Source organism: Mytilus californianus, unplaced genomic scaffold (assembly GCF_021869535.1).
Source record: "Mytilus californianus isolate M0D057914Y unplaced genomic scaffold, xbMytCali1.0.p SCAF_6, whole genome shotgun sequence".
NCBI classification, from domain to species: domain Eukaryota; kingdom Metazoa; phylum Mollusca; class Bivalvia; order Mytilida; family Mytilidae; genus Mytilus; species Mytilus californianus.
In genome coordinates this window covers 1,019,923-1,043,423 of record NW_026262712.1, presented here as the reverse complement: position 1 = coordinate 1,043,423, position 23,501 = coordinate 1,019,923, and the positions used below count along the sequence as shown (strand labels likewise).

Below are 23,501 nucleotides of genomic sequence, written 5' to 3'. Positions count from 1 at the left end.
TGAGGGAACCCTATGAACTCCAGATGTGCATCGACATGGTAAGCGTCTCCTGTTATGCAAACATCACCTACCATGCAAATTCACACTTAGTAAAAAGTCACATTCGAAAAATAGAACTCAATCAATAAATAACAGATCAGAGGACTTTACAAAATTTGTAAGGGTTCCACGGAACCCAGTGTCTCGCCTACTTTTGCTGTTAGTCGCAGGCTCAACAAAAATGGGGAAAAAATTATTAAAAATTTTCCTCTAGATACTAATTATATCTTTTGATTGTAAGAAGTTCTGTTCAAGTTTGGTAAAAATCCAAGAAGGTTTATGAATCTAGTAAATGTTTTAACAAGAGTGCACATGCTGAAATGTCTCGCCTTCTTTACTAACCATTGATTTTATGTTGATAGTCCTAAATACAAAGCTTTACTACAAGTAACACATAAACTTAACATGATCCAAGAAAATGAGGTCAAGGTCAGATAAACCAAACGAGAAATACATGTACACCTTACAATCATTCAATAAACCAAACATAGTTGACCTATTGCTTATTGTTTCTAAGAAACAGTCTTAAACAAGAAAACTTAACATTGACCAATGAACCATGAAAATGAGGTCAAGGTCAGATGAACCATGCCAGACAGACATGTACACCTTACAATCAATTTAGGCATTAAATATAGTTGACCTATTGCTTATAGCTTATAAGAAACAAACTATACCATGAAAACTTAACATTGACCAATGAACCATAAAAGTGAGGTCAAGGTCAGATGATACCTGCCAGACAGACATATACACCTTACAATCCTTCCATACATCAAATATAGTTGATCTATTGCTTATAGTTGAAGAAAAACAGACCAAAACACAAATAAAAACTTAACACTGAGAAATGAACCGTGAAAATGAGGTCAAGGTCAAATAAAACCTGTGAGACTGACATGTACATCATAAAATATTTCCATACACCATTTATAGTTGACCTATTGCATATAATATTAGAAAAAAAGACCAAAACTCAAAAACTTAACTTTGACCACTGAACCATGAAAATGAGGTCAAGGTCAGATGACACCTACCAGTTGGACATGTACACCTTACAATCATTCCATATACCAAATATAGTAGACCTACTGCTTATAGTATCTGATATATGGACTTGACCACAAAAACTTAACCTTGTTCACTGATCCATGAAATGTGGTCGAGGTAAAATGAAAATTGTCTGACGGGCATGAGGACTTTGCAATGTACGCACATACTAAATATAGTTATCCTATTACTCATAATAAGAAAGAAATTAACATTACAAAAAATGTTGACTTTTTTTTCAAGTAGTCACTGAACCATGAAAATGAGGTCAAGGACAATGGACATATGACAGACGGAAACTTCATAACATAAGGCATCTATATACAAAGTATGAAGCATCCAGGTCTTCTAGCTTCTAAAATATAAAGCTTTTAAGAAGTTAGCTAACGCCGCCGCCGCAGGATCACTATCCCTATGTCGAGCTTTCTGCGACAAAAGTCGCAGGCTTGACAAAAACTTTAACTGCAGACTGTACATAGTGTTAACTGGAATAAAACTAAGTCCATTCATAAGTAATATACGGAAAAACAGGAAATAAATTTTTACAAAATTTCCTTCTAGATACTAGCTTTTGATCATAAACAAGCTTCTGTCCAAGTTGGGTACAAATCCAGAATAGTTTAAGAAAGTTATTAAAATTTTGAAAGCTTTAACCACAGAGTGAATGTAACGTTAACTGGCAGAAAAACTAAGTCCATTTATAAGTAAAATACAGAACAAAAAGATTTTTTTTTTAACAAAATTTACTTTTGAATACTATCTTATGATCACAAACAAGCTTTTGTCCAAGTTTGGTACAAATTTAGGATAGTTTAAGAAAGTTATTAAAATTTGAAAAACTAAAACCACAGAGTGAATGTAATGTTAACTGGCAGAAAAACTAAGTCCATTTATGAGTAAAATATAGATAAACAGGATTTTTTTTTTTTACAAAATTTACTATTTACTTCTGGATAATATCTTATGATCATAAACAAGCTTCTGTCCAAGTTTGGTTGAAATGCAGGATAGTTTAAGAAAGTTATTAAAATTTGAAAAACTTTAACCACAGAGTGAATATTTGTGGACGCCGCCGCCGACAACGGAATGTAGGATCGCTATGTCTCGCTTTTGCGACAAAAGTCGCAGGCTCGACAAAAAAGCAGTGAGTAAAGACACAGACACATCGTATATCAGTCAACCAATGTAGAACTAAGGTAGTGTTAATTTCAGTCTTTTTTTCTCATTGCTTTGTTAGAGTAGTTATTGGGAACAATCTTTACTTTCACAAAGATGTATAAAATTGAAGAAAATTTTTGAGTATTACATGACAGCTTCTAATGTATCTGAGGGAGGACAGACAAGGACATTACTGTTATATTTAATTGGTCAAGGAGCACAAGATATTTTTGAAACATTTAACAATACAGGAGATCGGTTTGAAGAAGCCGTGGCAAAATTCTACCAATATTGAATTAAATTAAAAACTGTTGCAGTAGTATATTGAGGCAAATAACTTCAAAGGGGCATAACTCCTAGAAAAAAATTGAATCATAATTTCCTGTAAATATTCACATCTACATAGTATGTCCTTATTATCTACAAAGTTTCATGAAATTCTGTTGTGTGTTTTCAGAGGAGTTGCAACGACAAACTGTTGCAGTAGTATATTGAGGCAAATAAGTTCAAAGGAGCGTAACTCCTAGAATAAAAATTGAATCATAATTTCCTGTCGATATGCATATCTACATAGTATGCCCTTATTATCTAAAAAGTTTCATGAAATTCTGTTGTGTGGTTTGAGAGGAGTTGCGATGACAAAAGGTTGCAGTAGTATATTGAGGCAAATAAGTTCAAAGGGGCGTAACTCCTAGAAAAAAAAATTGAATCATAATTTCCTGTCGATATGCACATCTACATAGTATGTCCTTATTATCTAAAAAGTTTCATGTAACTCTGTTGTGTGGTTTCAGAGGAGTTGGAATGACAAACTGTTGCAGTAGTATATTGAGGCAAATAAGTTCAAAAGGGCGTAACTCCTAGACAAATAATAACTTTGTTGCGTAGGGTATAATTAATCAAATGAAGTCCATATATATGCACGAGCATAACATATTAACGGTACCAATTTTACTTTTTTTCATTTACATTCTGTTGCTTTTTTTTTTAATTGGCCAAAAGTATCAGTGAAAGAAATTTAATGTGGACATCCGCATCTTGTGCAGAAAAATTAGTACAGAAGATGTTTTAAACAGATACAATGCAAGATCTGCCATAAACACGAAATTCTGAAAATGACAAAAAGGTATAGTAAAAATACAACTCTTTTCAGGATTTCTGATTTGGGACAGCACATGAATATATGGAAGTTTTATAAAATTAGTGTCTTGATATCTCAACCCCAACCTTCTTTTATTCCCGATCAGAAGTTTAACAAAGCAGACATCCAAAAACTTACTATCAATACAAGTAAAGGAAAAACACTTTATTCTTAAATAACGGTATGATAGACAAGAATACTGGCAGATCATAACTAGACTTACCTTCTGGAGTCTTTAACATGACAGTCTACAAAAGAATAAACAATCTGATATCACATAAAAATTCATAAACTTGGTGTGTCCACGGTAACATGTAAAGACGTAAGACGAGAAAATCAACAGTTTGATATCGAGCAATCAATAATCGACAAACAAATATATCAGACAGCAACCAAAAACAACCGGTGAAGTACAGGCTTCATACTTGGAACATGCACATACAGAATGTGGTGGTTAAACAGATTTGTGAGTGCTCACTCCCCCTAAACTTGAGACAGTGGTGCAACAACACAACACAATAACATATCATGAACATCAGTTTGAAAATATCTGACGCATCAATTCGAAATGAAGCACAAAGAAGACAAAAAGACAGAAGTCACAAAGAACAAATCTAAAAGGAAATGACACCTTATTAATTTTGAAAAAGGTATGTCTCGTTTGTAGGTTATAGAAATACTTTGACATGTAAAATATACAAAATATTCAGTTACTGAACCATGACCGAAGGTTAAGGGCCAAATATTTTCCATGGAAAAAATATATGCCCATGCTAATACAGCTGCATACCAAATATCACTGACTTTTTTGATATATACCAGTACATGTATTAGCCAAAACTTTAATTAAACCTTATGTTCCATGTTTATCCACGGTGGCCATGTTGATAGATGAGATTCAATTTCAGAGAATATTTTTTAAGAACAGTTTAGGGACAGTGGACAGGAGACAACAATCGATGGACGAAAAGTGATGACAAAAACTGTTTTGGACCTTCAGGACAGGTGAGCTAAAAACCATGAAATAAATGTAAACATGACTATACACAATACTAGATACCCTCCCCCCCTTTTTTCTGCTCTGCCATTCATGCATGAGTATAGTTCCACATATTTTAGATTTGACGAACAGTGATGTTGGCATATAACTTGAAATTGTTACGCTGTCTGTAAAACACTAATGATGCCTTCGTCTGACCATAGGAAATTATAAAGGACAAGGTGCGATAAGGCCTGTTTTTAGCCCCCCTATTTTCTCATTTTTCAAATTCTGTTTTGGAAAGCTACTTATTATGTTAGAATATTCTCTGAGGTTTGAAGTTTGTTTGGATGAACTTCAAAACCACTAATTTTAGCAACTGGGTGAGGTGAGGGGGGTTAACTTTATGTTATTATTCAAATATTGTAATTATTATTCACTTTGCAGGCGTTCTGTACAACTAATTTTTAGTTTTTTAGTGCCTGCGCCAACGTGACCCAGGAACTTTTCTATTCCAATGTCATGAGAACTGTTTTTGCTGTCTAAATCGCCATAATTTTCTCCCGGTCACGTAGGCGCACGCTATTAAATCTTAAGAAACAATGGCAAAAAATCGTAATTTTTCCTTTTTTGGGCGTTTTTGATGCCCTTTTACCCCTCTCACCTCACCCATTCTCTGAAAATAATGGTTTTGAAGTTCATCCAAACAAACTTCAAACCTAAGGGAATATTTTAACGTGATAAGTAGCTTTCCAAAACAAAAAATTTAAAAATGAGAAAATAGGGGGGCCTTATCGTACCTTGTCCTTTAACACTATATATGATGATGTAACTGTAGGAGTAGATAGCCGGACAAACCATGATCTCTTTATGCAGCTAGTACCAAAAAAATAACTAAGTCCAACTACCTGTCATTTTCAGATTATTTGAACAAAAAAATCAAAATCCTGTGGCCATGCACACATTTATTATATTTATGAACATCCTACAAAATATTAAAGTTGTACCTCCAAAACTGTAGGAGGAGATAGCAGGACAAACCATGATCTCTTTATGCAGCTAGTTCCAAAAAAATGACTAAGTCCAACTACATGTCATTTTCAGATTATTTGAAAAAAATCAAAATCCTATGGCCATGCACACATTTATTATGTTTATGAACATCCTACAAAATATTAAAGTTGTACCTCCAAAACTGCAGGAGGAGATAGCCGGACAAAAAATGTATCCTAATCCGGACAGACGAACGTACAAACAGACGGAAGGACGGACAGACAGGGGTAAATTAATATGCCCCCCCGACATTTTGTCACGGGGGCAAAACGACATCTTTTCAAATCTTTTACAAACCACAAAATAGTCTATTTACATTATAAGGGTTATGGATCTTCTTCTTGTTATAATACTGTTATATTTGATTAGCATACAAATAAATCACAAAGGACAATTTTCATGATGTTTTCAAAATTTGTAAATAACTTGCTTTATTTGTGTACCAGGTTCAAACTGAAATACCTCACTGTATCTGCATATGTATGTATATAAACTACTGTACACAGGTTTACTTTTTTTTTAAATTAAACGTAGAAAAATTAATCAAAATATCAAAATTGAGGTTACATTTATAACTTATAAAAACTTTGAGAGCATTATTACTATAGCTACAAATAATGTCTCAAATATTTGTATTGGCACGCACTAAATCATTATCCTTTACTAGTCATGATAATTTGTTTTTCTTATATGTAATACAACAAAATCATGAAAATGGTAGAATTTAGCATATTTAATTATGATGTGATTAACTTGTATTTGTATTTATATTAGATTCTAAAAGATTTTACACAGGTTTTTTCTATACATGTAAATAAATGTGGATAGTGTCCACATGTGGACACAGTTGATGCCCCGCTTGCATATCATATAGTTATAAAGGGACATAACTGGAAAAGTGACGCTACCCAAATTCGAACTTGATCTAAGTTTTGTGGTAATAAGCATTGTGTGTAAGTCTCATAACATTTGGTTGAGGCTAACTTAAGTCGAGAACAGAAACTAAAAATTCAGAAATTTTTCTATTTGTAAACACGCATAACTCTAGAACCGTTGTGTATAAGTTTTGTAACATTTGGTTGAGACAAACAAACTTAAGTTAGAGAACGGAAATGAAAAATTCAGCAATTTTTATGTATATAAAGGGACAAAACTCAAGAATGGTAAAAGTGTTGCCACCAAATTTCGTACTTAATCTGTATTATGTAGTAATAAGCATTGTGTATAAGTTTCATAACATTTGGTTGAGGCAAACTAAAGTTAGAAAACGGAAACAAAAAATTTGTACTTGATCTTAGTTTTGTGGTGATGAATATTGTGTATAAGTTTCATAATGTTTGGTTGGGGCAAACTTAAGTTACAGAATGGAAACTAAAAATTTTGCAATCTTTCAATTTATAAAGGAGCATAACTCAATAATGGTTAACGTGACATTACCCAAGTTCAACTTGATCGGTGTTTTCTCAGTGGAAGTCAAAATTAAACATTGCATTGTATAAAGCATTGATTGTAGATGATTCAACTATTATCATGGACAAAGGAAGATAACTCCAATTTTAAAAATTATTTGATATTTAGAAGAAAACTAGATATCATTGAGATGGGAGCCATCTCTGTGGGCCCCGCTGTGAATAATGTGTGGTAAAAAATTTGTATCTTTATCATTGGACATGGGGTTGTCAACTAAAACCAAAGTTTTTGACCTTGACCTTTGACCTAAGAAGTTGTACATAAATTATGACACACCCTCTGGTGTTGGTTTATATACATATCAAGTATAAACTTTGAAATCATAACGGTTCTCAAGATATAGAGCGGACGCGATCTTTACCATAGGACATGGGGTTGTCAACTAAAACCAAAGTTTTTTTACCTTGACCTTTGACCTAGGAAGGTGAACACACATTATGACACACCCTCTGGTGTTGGTTAATATACATGTCAAGTATAAACTTTGAAATCATAACGGTTCTCAAGATATAGAGCAGACACGATCTTTACCATAGGACATGGGGTTGTCAACTAAAACCAGTTTTTGACCTTGACCTTTGACCTAGGAAGTTGAACATACATTATGACACACCCTCTGGTGTTGGTTAATATACATGTCAAGTATAAACTTTGAAATCATAATGGTTCTCTAGATATAGGGGGGGGGCGGCATAAAAATGATGAAAAGAAGTGCATTTATATATATGTTTATCACATACTTACATGCACATTAAAATCAATCTTTTCATACACTGATACATAATGTACATATTTTGCTTAAATAAAATGAGATGTGATGTATCAACCAAGAAGACAGCAAGCCGAAAAAACAAATACCAAAAAGATATCCAAACAGATGAGTACACAGTTTTCAAACATTTTTCTTTCACATATGCCAACATCTACATTAGGCAACAAGCTTGGAATTGTCAACTTACATTGTTAACTGACAACAAATACCACATAGACAAATAAAGGCAAATGTTTTATTGTAACTTTTTTGTACCAAGTCTGTTGTCACTCTAATAATCTGTGACATATTTGTGTATATCTCTTTTTAATTAAGACAAAATATCTACCTTAAGGAAGTCCATCACTTCTTTCTTCTTCCTTTTTTCTTTATAAGAGTCATAGCTTTCTATTGTTACCTTATCATAAGGAGTCTGACCCTGAAATACAATCAAATAATCTTTCATCAATCCTACACATATACATCTTCTTTTATTTCAAAAACTGTAAAACAATAAATAAAAGGTAATTGTTGAATAAATTTTACCTATACAATGTAAAACGATAGAAAATAGGTAATTGTTGCAATAATTTTACCTATCCAATGTAAAATGATAAATAATAGGTAATTGTTGAATAAATTTTACCACTATGATACATGAGTAAAAGGCTAACATATGTGACTGTGGAGTATCATTATTCTTGTTTGTACTCTATTCACAAGCACAATGACACCTGCATAAAAGGCTGACATATGTTACTGTGGAGTAACATTATTCTTGTGTGTACTCTATTCACAAGCACTATGACACCTGCATAAAAGTCTGACATATGTGACTGTGGAGTAACATTATTCTTGTTTGTACTCTATTCACAAGCACAATGACACCTGCATAAAAGGCTGACAAATGTTACTTTGGAGTAACATTATTCTTGTTTGTACTCTATTCACAAGCACAATGACACCTGCATAAAAGGCTGACATATGTGACTGTGGAGTAACATTATTCTTGTTTGTACTCTATTCACAAGCACAATGACACCTGCATAAAAGGCTGACATATGTTACTTTGGAGTAACATTATTCTTGTTTGTACTCTATTCACAAGCACTATGACACCTGCATAAACGTCTGACATATGTGACTGTGGAGTAACATTATTCTTGTTTGTACTCTATTCACAAGCACAATGACACCTGAATAAAAGGCTGACATATGTTACTTTGGAGTAACATTATTCTTGTTTGTACTCTATTCACAAGCACAATGACACCTGCATAAAAGGCTGACATATGTGACTGTGGAGTAACATTATTCTTGTTTGTACTCTATTCACAAGCACAATGACACCTGCATAAAAGGCTGACATATGTTACTTTGGAGTAACATTATTCTTGTTTGTACTCTATTCACAAGCACAATGACACCTGCATAAAAGGCTGACATATGTTACTGTGGAGTAACATTATTCTTGTTTGTACTCTATTCACAAGCACAATGACACCTGCATAAAAGTCTGACATATGTGACTGTGGAGTAACATTATTCTTGTGTGTACTCTATTCACAAGAACAATGACACCTGCATAAAAGTCTGACATATGTTACTACGGAGTAACATTATTCTTGTTTGTACTCTATTCACAAGCACAATGACACCTGCATATAAGTCTGACATATGTGACTGTGGAGTAACATTATTCTTGTGTGTACTCTATTCACAAGAACAATGACACCTGCATAAAAGTCTGACATATGTTACTACGGAGTAACATTATTCTTGTTTGTACTCTATTCACAAGCACAATGACACCTGCATAAAAGGCTGACATATGTTACTGTGGAGTAACATTATTCTTGATTGTACTCTTCATATGTATAGGCAACATTGATTTGTTAGTGTATGTTTGGTGTCAGTGTGTTGTTAAAGTATGATAAGATGGTTGTTGTGTTGGTAGTGTAAGATTGGTTAAAGATGTGTTGTTGGGAGTGTGATAAGATAGCTGTTGTGTTGGTAGTGTAAGATGTGTTGCTGGAGTGTGATAAGATGGTAGTTGTGCTGGTAGTGGAAGGTGTGTTGTTGGAGTGTGATAAGATAGTTGTTGTGATGAAAGTGTAAGGTGTGTTGTTGGAGTATGATTAGATGGTAGTTGTGTTGGTAGTGAATGATTGGTTTAAGATGTGTTGTTGGGAGTGTGATAAGATAGTTGGTGTGTTGGAAGTGTAAGATGTGTTGCTGGAGTGTGATAAGATGGTTGTTGTGTTGGTAGTGTAAGGTGTGTTGCTGGGGTATGATTAGATGGTAGTTTTTGTTGGTAGTGAATGATTGGTTTAAGATGTGTTGTTGGAGTGTGATAAGATAGTTGTTGTGTTGAAAGTGTAAGATGTGTTGCTGGAGTGTGATAAGATAGTTGTTATATTGGTAGTGTAAGATGTGTTGCTGGAGTGTGATAAGATAGTTGTTGTGTTGGTAGTGTAAGGTGTGTTACTGGAGTATGATTAGATAGTTGTTGTATTGATAGTGTAAGATGTGTTGCTGGAGTGTGATAAGATGGTTGTTGTGCTGGTAGTGTAAGATGTGTTGCTGGAGTGTGATAAGATAGTTGTTGTGTTGGTAGTGTAAGATGTGTTGCTGGAGTGTGATAAGATGGTTGTTGTGCTGGTAGTGTAAGATGTGTTGCTGGAGTGTGATAAGATAGTTGTTGTGTTGGTAGTGTAAGATGTGTTGCTGGAGTGTGATAAGATGGTTGTTGTGCTGGTAGTGTAAGATGTGTTGCTGGAGTGTGATAAGATAGTCGTTGTGTCCGTAGTGTAAGGTGTGTTGCTGGAGGATGATTAGATGATAGTTGTGTCGGTAGTGAATGATTGGTTTAAGATGTGTTGTTGGAGAATGATAAGATAGTTGTTGTGTTGGTAGTTTAAGATGTGTTGCTGGAGTATGATAAGTTGGTAGTTGTGTCGGTAGTGAATGATTGGTTTAAGATGTGTTGTTGAAGTGTGATAAGATAGTTGTTGTGTTGGAAGTGTAAGATGTGTTGCTGGAGTATGATTAGATGGTAGTTGTGTCGGTAGTGAATGATTGGTTTAAGATGTGCTGTTGGAGTGTGATAAGATAGTTGTTGTGTGGGTAGTGTAAGGTGTGTTGCTGGAGTATGATTAGATGGTAGTGTTGTCAATAGTGTATAATTGGTGCAAGATGTTTGGTAAGATTGTCGTTGTGTTGGTTGTGTATGATGTGTTTGTGGATTATGATAAGCTGGTAGTTGTGTGGGAAATGTATGATAAGATGGTTGTTGTGTGGGTAAAGTATGGTATGATGGTAGTTGTGTTGGTAAAGTATGATAAGATGGTAGTTGTGTGGGTAATGTATGGTAAGATTGTAGTTGTGTGGGTTAAGTAAGATAAGAAAGTGGGTGTGTTTGTAAAGTATGATAAGCTGGTAGTTATGTGGGTAAAGTATGATGAGATGGTAGTTGTGCAGGTATAGTATGATAAGATGTAATTTGTATTGATACAATATGATAAGCTGTTAAGTGTGTAGGTAAAGTATGATAAGATGGTAGTCATGTGGGTCATGTATAAGCTGGTAGTTGTGGGGGTAAAATATGATAAGATGGAAGCTGTGTGGGTAAAGTATGATGAGATGGTAGTTGTGTGGGTAAAGTATGATGAGATGGTAGTTGTGTGGGTAAAGTATGATGAGATGGTAGTTGTGTGGGTAAAGTATGATGAGATGGTAGTTATATGGTAGTTATGTGGGAAAAGTATGATGTGATGGCAGTTGTGTGGGTAAAGTATGATAATATGGTAGTTATGTGGGTAAAGTATGATGAGATGGTAGTTGTGTGGGTAAAGTATAAGCTGGTAGTTATGTGGGTAAAGTATGATAAGATGGTAGTTGTGTGGGTAAAGTATGATGAGATGGTAGTTGTGTGGGTAAAGTATAAGCTGGTAGTTATGTGGGTAAAGTATGATGAGATGGTAGTTGTGTGGGTAAAAACTAAGCTGTTAGCTGTGTGGGTAAATTATGATAAGATGATAGTCATGTGGGTAAAGTATAAGATGATAGTTGTGTGGGTAAAGTATGATAAGCTGGTAGTTATGTGGGTAAAGTATGATGAGATGGTAGTTGTGTGGGTAAAGTATAAGCTGGTAGTTATGTGGGTAAAGTATGATGAGATGGTAGTTGTGTGGGTAAAGTATAAGATGGTAGTTATGTGGGTAAAGTATGATGAGATGGTAGTTGTGTGGGTAAAGTATGATGAGATGGTAGTTGTGTGGGTAAAGTATAAGCTGGTAGTTATGTGGGTAAAGTATGATGAGATGGTAGTTGTGTGGGTAAAGTATAAGCTGGTAGTTATGTGGGTAAAGTATGATGAGATGGTAGTTGTGTGGGTAAAGTATGATAAGATGGTAGACATGTGGGTAAAGTATGATGAGATGGTAGTTGTGTGGGTAAAGTATAAGCTGGTAGTTATGTGGGTAAAGTATGATGAGATGGTAGTTGTGTGGGTAAAGTATGATAAGATGGTAGACATGTGGGTAAAGTATAAGATGGTAGTTGTTTGGGTAAAATATAATAAGATGAAAGCTGTGTTGGTAAAGTTTGATCAGCTGGTAGTTATGTGGGTAAAGTATGATGAGATGGTAGTTGTGTGGGTAAAGTATGATTATATGATAGTTATGTGGGTAAAGTAAAGGCTGGTAGTTGTGTGGGTAAAGTAAGATAAGATAGTGGGTGTGTGGGTAAAATATGTAAAGATGGAATCTGTTTAGGTAAAGTATAAGGTGGTAGTTGTGTGGGTAAAATTTGATAAGATGAAAGCTGTGTGGGTAAAGTATGATCAGCTGGTAGTTATGTGGGTAAAGTATGATGAGATGGTAGTTGTGCAGGTATAGTATGATAAGATGTAATTTGTATTGATATAATATGATAAGCTGTTAAGTGTGTAGGTAAAGTATGATAAGATGGTAGTCATGTGGGTCATGTATAAGCTGGTAGTTGTGGGGGTAAAATATGATAAGATGTAATTTGTATTGATACAATATGATAAGATGAAAGCTGTGGGGGTAAAGTATGATGAGATGGTAGTTGTGTGGGTAAAGTATGATGAGATGGTAGTTATATGGTAGTTATGTGGGAAAAGTATGTGATGGTAGTTGTGTGGGTAAAGTATGATAATATGGTAGTTATGTGGGTAATGTATGATGATATGGTAGTTGTGCCGGTAAAGTATAAGCTGGTAGTTATGTGGGTAAAGTATGATAAGATGGTAGTTGTGTGGGTAAAGTATGATGAGATGGTAGTTGTGTGGGTAAAGTATAAGGTGGTAGTTGTGTGGGTAAAATATGATGAGATGGTAGTTGTGTGGATAAAGTATAAGGTGGTAGTTGTGTGGGTAAAATATGATAAGATGGTAGTAGTGTGGGTAAAGTATAAGGTGGTAGTTGTGTGGGTAAAATATGATAGTTTATGAGTGGTGGATGGTGTGTTTGTAGTGTATGATTGGTAGTGTATGATTGGTAGAAGGTATGTTGGTAGTGTATGATTGGTGGAGTGTGTGTTGGTAGTGTATGTTTGATGGAAGGTGTATTGGTAGTGAATAATTGCAAGAAGGTGTATTAGTAGTGTATGCTTGGTGGAAGGTATGTTTTAAAATATGCTTGGTGGAAGGTATGATGGTAGTGTATGATTGGTAAAGTGTGCTGGAAGTGCATGATTGGTGAAAGGTATGTTGGTTGTGTATGATTGGTGGAAGTTATGTTGGTAGTGTATGATTGGTGGAAGGTATGTTGGTTGTGTATGATTGGTAGAAGGTATGTTGGTAGTGTATGATTGGTGGAAGTTATGTTGGTAGTGTATGATTGGTGGAAGGTATGTTGGTTGTGTATGATTGGTGGAAGTTATGTTGGAAGTGTATGATTGGTGGAAGGTATGTTGGTTGTGTATGATTGGTAGAAGGTATGTTGGTAGTGTATGATTGGTGGAAGTTATGTTGGTAGTGTATGATTGGTGGAAGGTATATTGGTAGCATATGATTGGTGGAAGGTATGTTGGTAGTGTATGATTGGTGGAAGATGTGTTTGTAGTGAATGCTTGGTGATCAGTTGACATCATTTGAAGTGTGGTTTGTGGGTTGGTATGATTGATGTTTGTAAATCAAATGACTGATCCATGTTAAATACTTTGATAATTTGTCGGTGTGTTGACATTTGAAGTGTGGTATGTGGGTTGGTATGATTAATGGTAAATCATATGACTGCACAATATTAAATACTTGGTTCACATAATATCAAGTGAAATTTTGTTCTATATATCAATTTAAAATGTATACATTTTCACTGTGTATCATCGCCACCGGAAATTGGGTACTAACGAAGCGGAGGAAAATGGAAAAGAAGTAAACAAGGTAAGAATTCAATCAATTTAAAGCATTTCTACTGATTTGACGAGGGTACCGCTTAAGAAATGATTTTCTGATATATAATTCTTTAAATTATTAGGCCGATCAGTACAAAATTAAGACAAGATTTTGTGTTATACATATGTACCTCAAAACTTGCCACTTAGTACCCAAAATTTCGAGGTCGATCGTCCTTTGTCGCCACATTGGCAAGATATTCAACTGTTTTTCATTATTTTTCCAGACACACTTTTAGATTATTATAGTGTGGCATCATATTTACTGAAAGTTGTTGTCAAAAAGATGTTTTTTAAAGAATATAGACCATAAAAAATAAAGTCTAGGGTACGGCAACTTGCTCGTGTTGACAAATTTACTGTATGGCAACTTGTTTTCAACTGTATGGCAACTTGCTAATTTTAAAATATTTATTTGCCGTCCTTTTAAAGAAAATAAAGTATTAAGTTCAAATATCTAATTATGCATTTGATAAAAATACAATTCGCTTGACAGCATTTAAGATGTATACACAATATAAGGCTTGAACACAGTCCTATTACATCTTTTACATACCCCGATGTATACAATATGAATACGGCATATACAAAACCTGGCAAATGTTTCAACTTTCGGAAGGCATGTCACTGTTTCACTGACCTGTTTTTATGCCCCTGACGTTATATGTGTCTGTCCCTGGTCAGGAACATGTAATATAGCGGCTGTCGTAGGTTGCTGTCTGACATTTGTTCATGATTTTGTTATAAATCAGGCAATTTTGATACGGTATATGGGTTTTGTTCATTGTGAAGTGTATAATGACCAATAGTTGGTTAAATCCATTTCATTTGGACTTTGTTGGATAGTTCTCTCATTGAAAATCATTCCACATCTCCTTATTCAATTAATGTTATTGTCTAATTTGTAAAAGGTAGATACAGCCAATATATTAAAATAAAGAACATTAATTTTCTAAGAAATGAACAAGCTCGGTGGCTAACACTGTTTGAATTTTTAAATCATTTTTAGAAAGAATGAAAAAAAAATCCGATACAAGGGATACAAATCCCGTTGTGACTACGGCATAAACAGTTTACTATCTATATAAACTTTCTACTTGAGAATAAAGATGACCTTGTATGTAGTTTTTGTGGTTGTCATTTTAATGCTATATACTTATTAATACAATACACAAAAGCATCTTCGACTTGTAAGTTAAAGAAATATAATCAAATAACATCTAATAAGGACAGGTTGAAATATTTTTTAATTCCTGATGATGCATACTCATTAAATCTTTTGGAAAAATCCACGAAAGTTTAAATGTTGATTTGATAGCGTTCTTTTATTTATTTGTCCTCGTAAACAGTTTTGTTAAAATACCGAAATCGGTAAATTCTTATCGTGAAAGAATAAGTCGGGTACACCTTTTTACATTCAGGCGTACTTTAGTTGGACTTTTTTCTTCTTAATAAGACAAATGATTTTAATTCAAGAATACTAGTATATCTAAAGATTAGATTATTTACACACACACAAAAATAGGGCTAACTGTTGATTTGGAAACACTATGAATTCACATTTATATTCAACCAAATAGATAGGCCGAGATCCATACATTTATAAGTTTCAAAACAGAGAAGGTGTGTTTGAAAACAAATAATCACGTGCTGCTACATGTATATCTTTTAAAGCAAATGCAAGTCTTACTTGTATTAATTATATAATTTTAATTGGCACAATATCACATTAAAATTTACTGAGAAATATTATACATAGTAATCATGAAAATGTACTACAATGAGAATTCGGACGAATACACTCCTTCTCACTATAGCTACCCCTCCATCTACTACTTTAAGTTTAGGCCAAACAGCCTTCGCAACAGTGTTTTATTCGTTTTTCCCTGCAAATAAAAAGACTGATTGATAAAATTGAGAATGGAAATGGGGAATGTGTCAAAGAGACAACAACCCGCCCATAGAACAGACAACAGCAGAAGGTCATCAACAGGTCTTCAATGCAGCGAGAAATTCCCGCACCCGGAGGCGTCCTTCAGCTGGCCCCTAAACAAATATATACTAGTTCAGTGATATGAACGCCATACTAAACTCCAAATTGTACACAAGAAACTAAAATTAAAAATAATACAAGACTAACAAAGGCTAGAGGCTCCTGACTTGGGACAGGCGCAAAAATGCGGCGGGGTTAAACATGTTTATGAGATCTCAACCCTCCCCCTATACCTCTAGCCAATGTAGAAAAGTAAACGCATAACAATACGCACATTAAAGTTCAGTTCAAGAGAAGTCCGAGTCTGATGTCAGAAGATGTAACCAAAGAAAATAAACAAAATGACAATAATACATAAATAACAACAGACTACTAGCAGTTAACTGACATGCCAGCTCCAGACTTCAATTAAACTGATTGAAAGATTATGTCTTCATCATATGAATATATTAGGCACAATCCTTCCCGTTAGGGGTTTAGTATCATACCATCATAACATATATGAGAAGAACATAGCCCGTGTCATGCCAACAACTGGTTTTTAAATAAATGTGTTTAGTGCCGATGCAAAGACCCTATAAGTGAATCAATATTAACGCCAAAATATGCAATCTTTAATGACCTGACAACAGTATCGTAACTATATCCCTTCTTAATAAGTCTATTTAAAGGTTTTGTTAGCTTCAGAGGTGAATACTGACATTTTTGTGCTTTATAAAGAATATTTCCATAAAAAATTGGATGTGAAATACCTGAACGTATAAGAAGTCTGCATGTTGAGCTATATTTACGAATGATGTCCTTATACCGATGATAAAATTTAGTAAATGTTTTGACTAGTTTGTGATATCGAAAACCCTGGTGTAATAATTTTTCAGTAATACATAAATTTCTCTCGTTAAAATCTAAAACATTGTTACATACACGAGCGAATCGTACAAGTTGAGATATATAAACACCGTAAGATGGTGACAAGGGAACGTCACCATCTAAAAATGGATAATTAACGATAGGAAATGAAAAATCATCTCTTTTATCATATATTTTAGTATTAATTAGCTTTCCATTAATGATATAGATATCAAGATCGAGGAAAGGGCAGTGGTCATTGTTAGTATTAGCTTTATTTAAAGTAAGTTCAACAGGATAAATTTCTTTAGTATACATACTGAAGTCGTCATTATTGAGAGCCAAAATATCATCCAAATATCTAAAAGTATTATTAAATTTGTGTATCAGATGTTGTTTCGATGGGTCTTTGCTGATTTTTGTCATAAATTGTAACTCATAGCAATACAAAAAAAGGTCCGCAATAAGTGGTGCACAGTTAGTTCCCATTGGAATTCCGATAACCTGACGATATACGGAATCTCCAAAGCGAACAAAAATGTTATCTAGTAAAAATTCAAGGGCATATATAGTATCAAAGCATGTCCAATTGACATAGTTTTTTTGTTTATTGCTACTAAAAAATGACCTAAAAGAGTTTGAACATATATATTCACATTCTGACTTTTTAAATGCCCATTTAATTAGGTGTGTGAATTTTTTCTTAATGAGAATGTAAGGCAATGTGGTATATAGGGTAGAAAAATCAAAACTTTGAACAGATTCAAAATCACCAATATATGCATGTAATTTATCAAGTACTTCCAACGAGTTCTTGACACTCCAAAAGTAATAAATTCCACTATTTTTGAAGGCCTTATTTGAACAATTTATTATCAGGTTTTTGATTGTACCAAGTGTACTGGTAAGAAGAATAGACAATTTAGTAGTGGAACAATGGCTTGAAGACGAAATGAATCTATATTTGTAAGGCGTTTTGTGTAGCTTCGGAAGCCAATACATAGTTGGGACTTTTATTGTATTTGGTTCTGCTTGTAAAGCGGTAGCTAAAAGTTTATGTTTGTTACAGATGTCGTTTTCTGAAAATGGAGTCAGTTGGAATGTTGGTGAATTGATGATTTCTTTTTTCAGAACCTCAATGTAAAATTTACGTCAAACAATAATAATTTTATTAGCAGCTTTATCGGCCGGGACAAAAACAAATTCCTTGGCTAGTTCTTTTAGTTTATGTTTGATACGAGAAATAGGTTTATTGTGGTTATTGTTAAGAGTAAAATGTTCTTTAAAATGTTGAATACGTATATCAACTATGTTCATTACTGAATTAAAAAAAGAGTCCAAAGATTTTTTGTCAGCTTTTTCCCGTTTTATCCATTTCAAACAGTAAGTATGGAGTGAGTCGTGGATGATATTACGACACTCATTCCAATTAATAATTGACGGGGGACGATATTTAGGTCCTTTACTGAGGAATGATTTTAACTCTCGGATTTGGACGATGTTAAGATCTCCTGTTATAACATGGGAAATGGGTCCATAAATGTATTCGGAATTACTGCAATTACATGAAGTAGGTGTATTTTCACTAATATTAACATCTTTACACAATTGGCTATAATTAAACACAAATTTCCGGGTAGATTTCTTGTAAATATAACAAATAAGAGGGAGCTCAGTATTATCAAAATATCCCGGAATTTGTTCTTTAACAGAATGGTCGTTAAAAATACCGGCAATATTTACAAAATCAAAACCTTTATTGACATACTTTAGTTTAATAAACTGTCTTTTATGATCTTCAGGGCGATCAATTTTGGGAAACAGTTTAGAATAACAATATGCCATTATAATTTGAACGATTTCATACTTAGGACTGCTATATGAAATTGTGTTGCAATACTCTAAAATTTTATTTAACTTATTAACCGGTAATGAACAGAGCTTTGTTAACAGATAATGTCTGCCGTTGTTTTTTGAAATAGAAATTAGGTCCGAAATATTGGTATGATTGGTCCGAAATTTTCTTTCATTGCGATTTTTTCTATGACCATAAGAACGGTTTTTACGAACAGTTTTAGAAACTATATCCAAAATGTTAACAGAATCGGTTCTTGATATATTACCAATTTACTTAATTTACTTAATTTACTGAATTTACTTTAAAAAAAAAATAAAATACAATCTTAATTTCAAGTAGATTAATTCGAAACACAATTCATGATTTATTTCTTCTAATTTTCAATGGAAAAAAGATATTTTCTTCACTTTTCTTTTAACAAACTATTCGTTTCAGAAATTAAAAAAATAAACAATGTATTTAACCCAGCACATCCTTAAAGTGTCTGTCCGAAGTCACGAGCCTGTACATGTAGTTCGGTGGTTGTCGTTGGTTCATCTCTATCGTATTTGTTGTTTTTCGTACATTGTGTTGTTATGAGTTAGGCCGTTAGTTTTCTTGTTCCTTCCATATTTTTCATGTCGGGGCTTTTTAAATCCGACTATAAGGTACGTGTTTTCGTTGTTGAATGCCGGACGAGAGCATATAATTGCTTAGTACATACACTTTATTTGACCCTGGTGATAAGTTATCTTATTTGCAATCATACCACATCTCCACTGTTTATATTAAAAAAAACATTCTTTCAAGCACCAAGGAAAGATGGTGAATGGTCGTTTTTTTTTTTATTGAACTTACAAAATTTCACCCTGACAACAAATAAGACAACAGTCGTTAGTAGTATAACGATATATGAATGTCTTTAGGATAATATGGTCGAAAAAAAAACTTTTTCTCTTTAAAAACACAAAGTCGAATAGAGGTACGCAACGACGACTTCTGAACGAAATTAACGGCATATATTTTATAACATTTGATATGTAGTTTATTTTGTATATTTCATCTTTAAATTACAATATATTGCAAGACGCCGTACAGACAAAAGTTGTTATTTTGCAATTCGCCGTACAACGTTCTGCAATTCGCCGTACAATAAACAAACAATGTTTTGATCCATATTCTTTAAAAAAACATCTTTTTGACAACAAATCACAGTAAATATGATGTCACATTATCATAATCTAAAAACGTGTCTGGAAAAATAATGAAAAACAGTTGAATATCTTGCCAATGGGGCGACAGAGGACGATCGACCTCGAAATTTTCGGGTACTAAGTGGCAAGAATTGGAGTATAACACAAAATCTTGTCATAATTTTGTACTTATCGGCCTAATAATTTAAAGTATTATATATCAGAAAATCATTTCTTAAGCGGTACCCTCGTCAAATCAGTAGAAATACTTTAAATTGAATGAATTCTTACCTTGTTTACTTTTTTCATTTTCTCTCCGCTTCGTTAGTACCCAATTTCCGGTGGCGATGATACACAGTGATTTTATGTTAATAAAAATAGTGAATAAAAATGAAAACTGAATATTACCTTTTTTGTTTTCACCCAAGGACTGCATCCCTGATCTATTAACCATTTTGTTACATCGATCTGTCCATACTCAGCAGCCCAATGTAAAGCTGTTTGTCCAAACTATAACAATATAAAAATATAAACATATTAATGGTGTGTGATAATAAATCAAGAGAGGAGTCAAACAATTTATCAAATTGTAAGAAATATAACATCTGGTTAGATATATAAACAATTATACTTATGTATAAACTGCTAAATGGTAGAATAAGATATATAAACTAAATATATATTTTCTGATTTAGTTCTACAAAACAGGAAAAATAATAGTAAACCCGACTTAATATCAGTCTAACAATTCAAAGTTTAAATATTTGTTGTCCATTTAACATGTCTGATTAACAAAATGATTTTGTGTAGATTCAGTTAAATAATCAAAGTTGAAAAAAAAACTTTTTTCAAGAAACATTAAAACAAGTAATATTTTCTGATTCAGTACAAAGAGACAAGAAAAATAAGACCCCACTTTATATAATTCTGTCAAATATTTGTTATTTTTAAAAGATGTTTTACATTAGATCTGTAGAATTAACATTATCTGACTAAAGATGTTAACACAACTTTTTCTCATCAACTTCTCATTAAAATCAAATGTTTACAAAATAATTTTTCCTCAAGAATCAAAATAAAACCTTTACTATCTGATTCAGTTCTGTGTTATGAATAAAATGAGACCCCACTTTATATAATTCTAACAAATATTTGTTGTCCATTAAACCTGTCTGATTAACAACATGATTTTGTGTAGATTCTGTATAAACTTATGTTTTGTCAGAGTAAGGTCATTATATATATCATTACCTCGTCTGTGACTTCTAACTGACTGCCGTGAGTGGCCAGGTACGTCACCACCTCCAGGTGTCCTCCCAAGGCAGCCAACATTAATGGTGTCCTTTCCCACTGTAATATCAACATATAACAGACATCAAAACTTGTGTCATAAACTGGACAATGTTGTGTAATAAATATAAACAAAATATATATCACATGAATCAGTGGTCAAAACTGAATAAAATGACCAGTCACACTTGTATTTATATTCTACATAAACAACAAATAAACAACATGTTTTATTGTGAGATGTCAGAACTTCCATCAGAACTGTCAGGTTAAAAAAAAAACTTTTTTCTAGAAACATAAACAATATTTATATCAATGGACTCAGCTGGACAAGACGATTAAAATGAGACCCCACTTTATATAATTCTAATAAATATTTGTTGTCCATTAAATCTGTTTTCTTTTCTATGATTAAGTAGAATGATCAAATTTAAAAAAAAACTTTTTTTCAAGAAATATAAAAACGAGTTATATTTTCTGATTCAGTACGACAAGACATAAAAAATAAGACCCCACTTTATATAATTCTGTCAAATATTTGTTATTTTTAAAAGATGTTTTACATTAGATCTGTAGAATTAAATTAACATTATCTGACTAAAGATGTTAACACAACTTTTTCTCATCAACTTCTCATTAAAATCAAATGTTTACAAAATAATTTTTTGTCAGGAAACAAAATAAAACCTTTACTATCTGATTCAGTTCTGTGTTACGAATAAAATGAGACCCCACTTTATATAATTCTAACAAATATTTGTTGTCCATTAAACCTGTCTGATTAACAACATGATTTTGTGTCGATTCTGTATAAAGTGAAGTTTTGTCAGAGTAAGTAGATTATATCTATCATTACCACGGTGTCTGTGACCTCTAACTGACTGCCGTGAGTGGCCAGGTACGTCACTACCTCCAGGTGTCCAAACCAGGCAGCCAACATTAATGGTGTCATTCCTCTCTGTAATATCAACATATAACAGACATCAAAACTTGTGTCATAAACTGGACAATGTTGTGTAATAAATATAAACAAAATATATATCACATGAATCAGTGGTCAAAACTGAATAAAATGACCAGTCACACTTGTATTTATATTCAACATAAACAACAAATAAACAACATGTTTTATTGTCAGATGTCAGAACTTCCATCAGAACTGTAAGGTTAAAAAAAAAAACTTTTTTCAAGAAACATAAACAATATTTATATCAATGGACTCAGCTGGACAAGACAATTAAAATGAGACCCCACTTTATATAATTCTAACAAATATTTGTTGTCCATTTAACATATCTGATTAATGATAGAATTTTGTGTTGATTCTGTAGAATGATCAAAGTTAAAAAAAAAAACTTTTTTCATTAAACATTAAAACGAGTTATATTTTCTGATTCAGTACAAACAGACAAGAAAAATAAGACCCCACTTTATATAATTCTGTCAAGTATTTGTTATTTTTAAAAGATGTTTTACATTAGATCTGTAGAATTAACATTATCTGACTAAAGATGTTAACACAACTTTTTCTCATCAACTTCTCATTAAAATCAAATGTTTACAAAATAATTTTTCGTCAGGAAACAAAATAAAACCTTTACTATCTGATTCAGTTCTGTGTTACGAATAAAATGAGACCCCACTTTATATAATTCTAACAAATATTTGTTGTCCATTAAACCTGTCTGATTAACAACATGATTTTGTGTAGATTCTGTATAAAGTGAAGTTTTGTCAGAGTAAGTAGATTATATCTATCATTACCACCCTGTCTGTGACTTCTAACTGACTGCCGTGAGTGACCAGGTATGTCACCACCTCCAGGTGTCCTCTCCAGGCAGCCCACATTAATGGTGTCCTTCCAAACTGTGATATCAACATATAACAGACATCAAAACTTGTGTCATAAACTGGACAATGTTGTGTAATAAATATAAACAAAATATATATCACATGAATCAGTGGTCAAAACTGAATAAAATGACCAGTCACACTTGTATTTATATTCTACATAAACAACAAATAAACAACATGTTTTATTGTCAGATGTCAGAACTTCCATCAGAACTGTCAGGTTAAAAAAATAACTTTTTTCTAGAAACATAAACAATATTTATATCAATGGACTCAGCTGGACAAAACAATTAAAATGAGACCCCACTTTATATAATTCTAACAAATATTTGTTGTCCATTTAACATATCTGATTAATGATAGAATTTTGTGTTGATTCTGTAGAATGATCAAAGTTAAAAAAAAAACTTTTTTCATTAAACAT

The 23,501-nt window shown here is 33.0% G+C and overlaps 1 protein-coding gene across 1 annotated transcript in view; it reads right to left on the bottom strand.

Annotated features, from left to right (window-relative positions):
- The window catches only part of LOC127705234 (uncharacterized), a 210,047-nt gene extending 189,609 nt beyond the window's left edge, over window positions 1-20,438 (bottom strand). The window contains exons 1-3 of the mRNA XM_052209559.1: window positions 20,342-20,438; window positions 7,991-8,080; window positions 3,612-3,636 (exon numbers count right to left, since the gene is read on the bottom strand). Of these exons, the coding sequence (XP_052065519.1) occupies window positions 3,612-3,636; window positions 7,991-8,005 (40 nt within the window). The 5' untranslated portion in view covers window positions 8,006-8,080; window positions 20,342-20,438. The remainder of the gene's footprint in view (window positions 1-3,611; window positions 3,637-7,990; window positions 8,081-20,341) is intronic.
- Window positions 20,439-23,501: the final 3,063 nt, after the last annotated feature.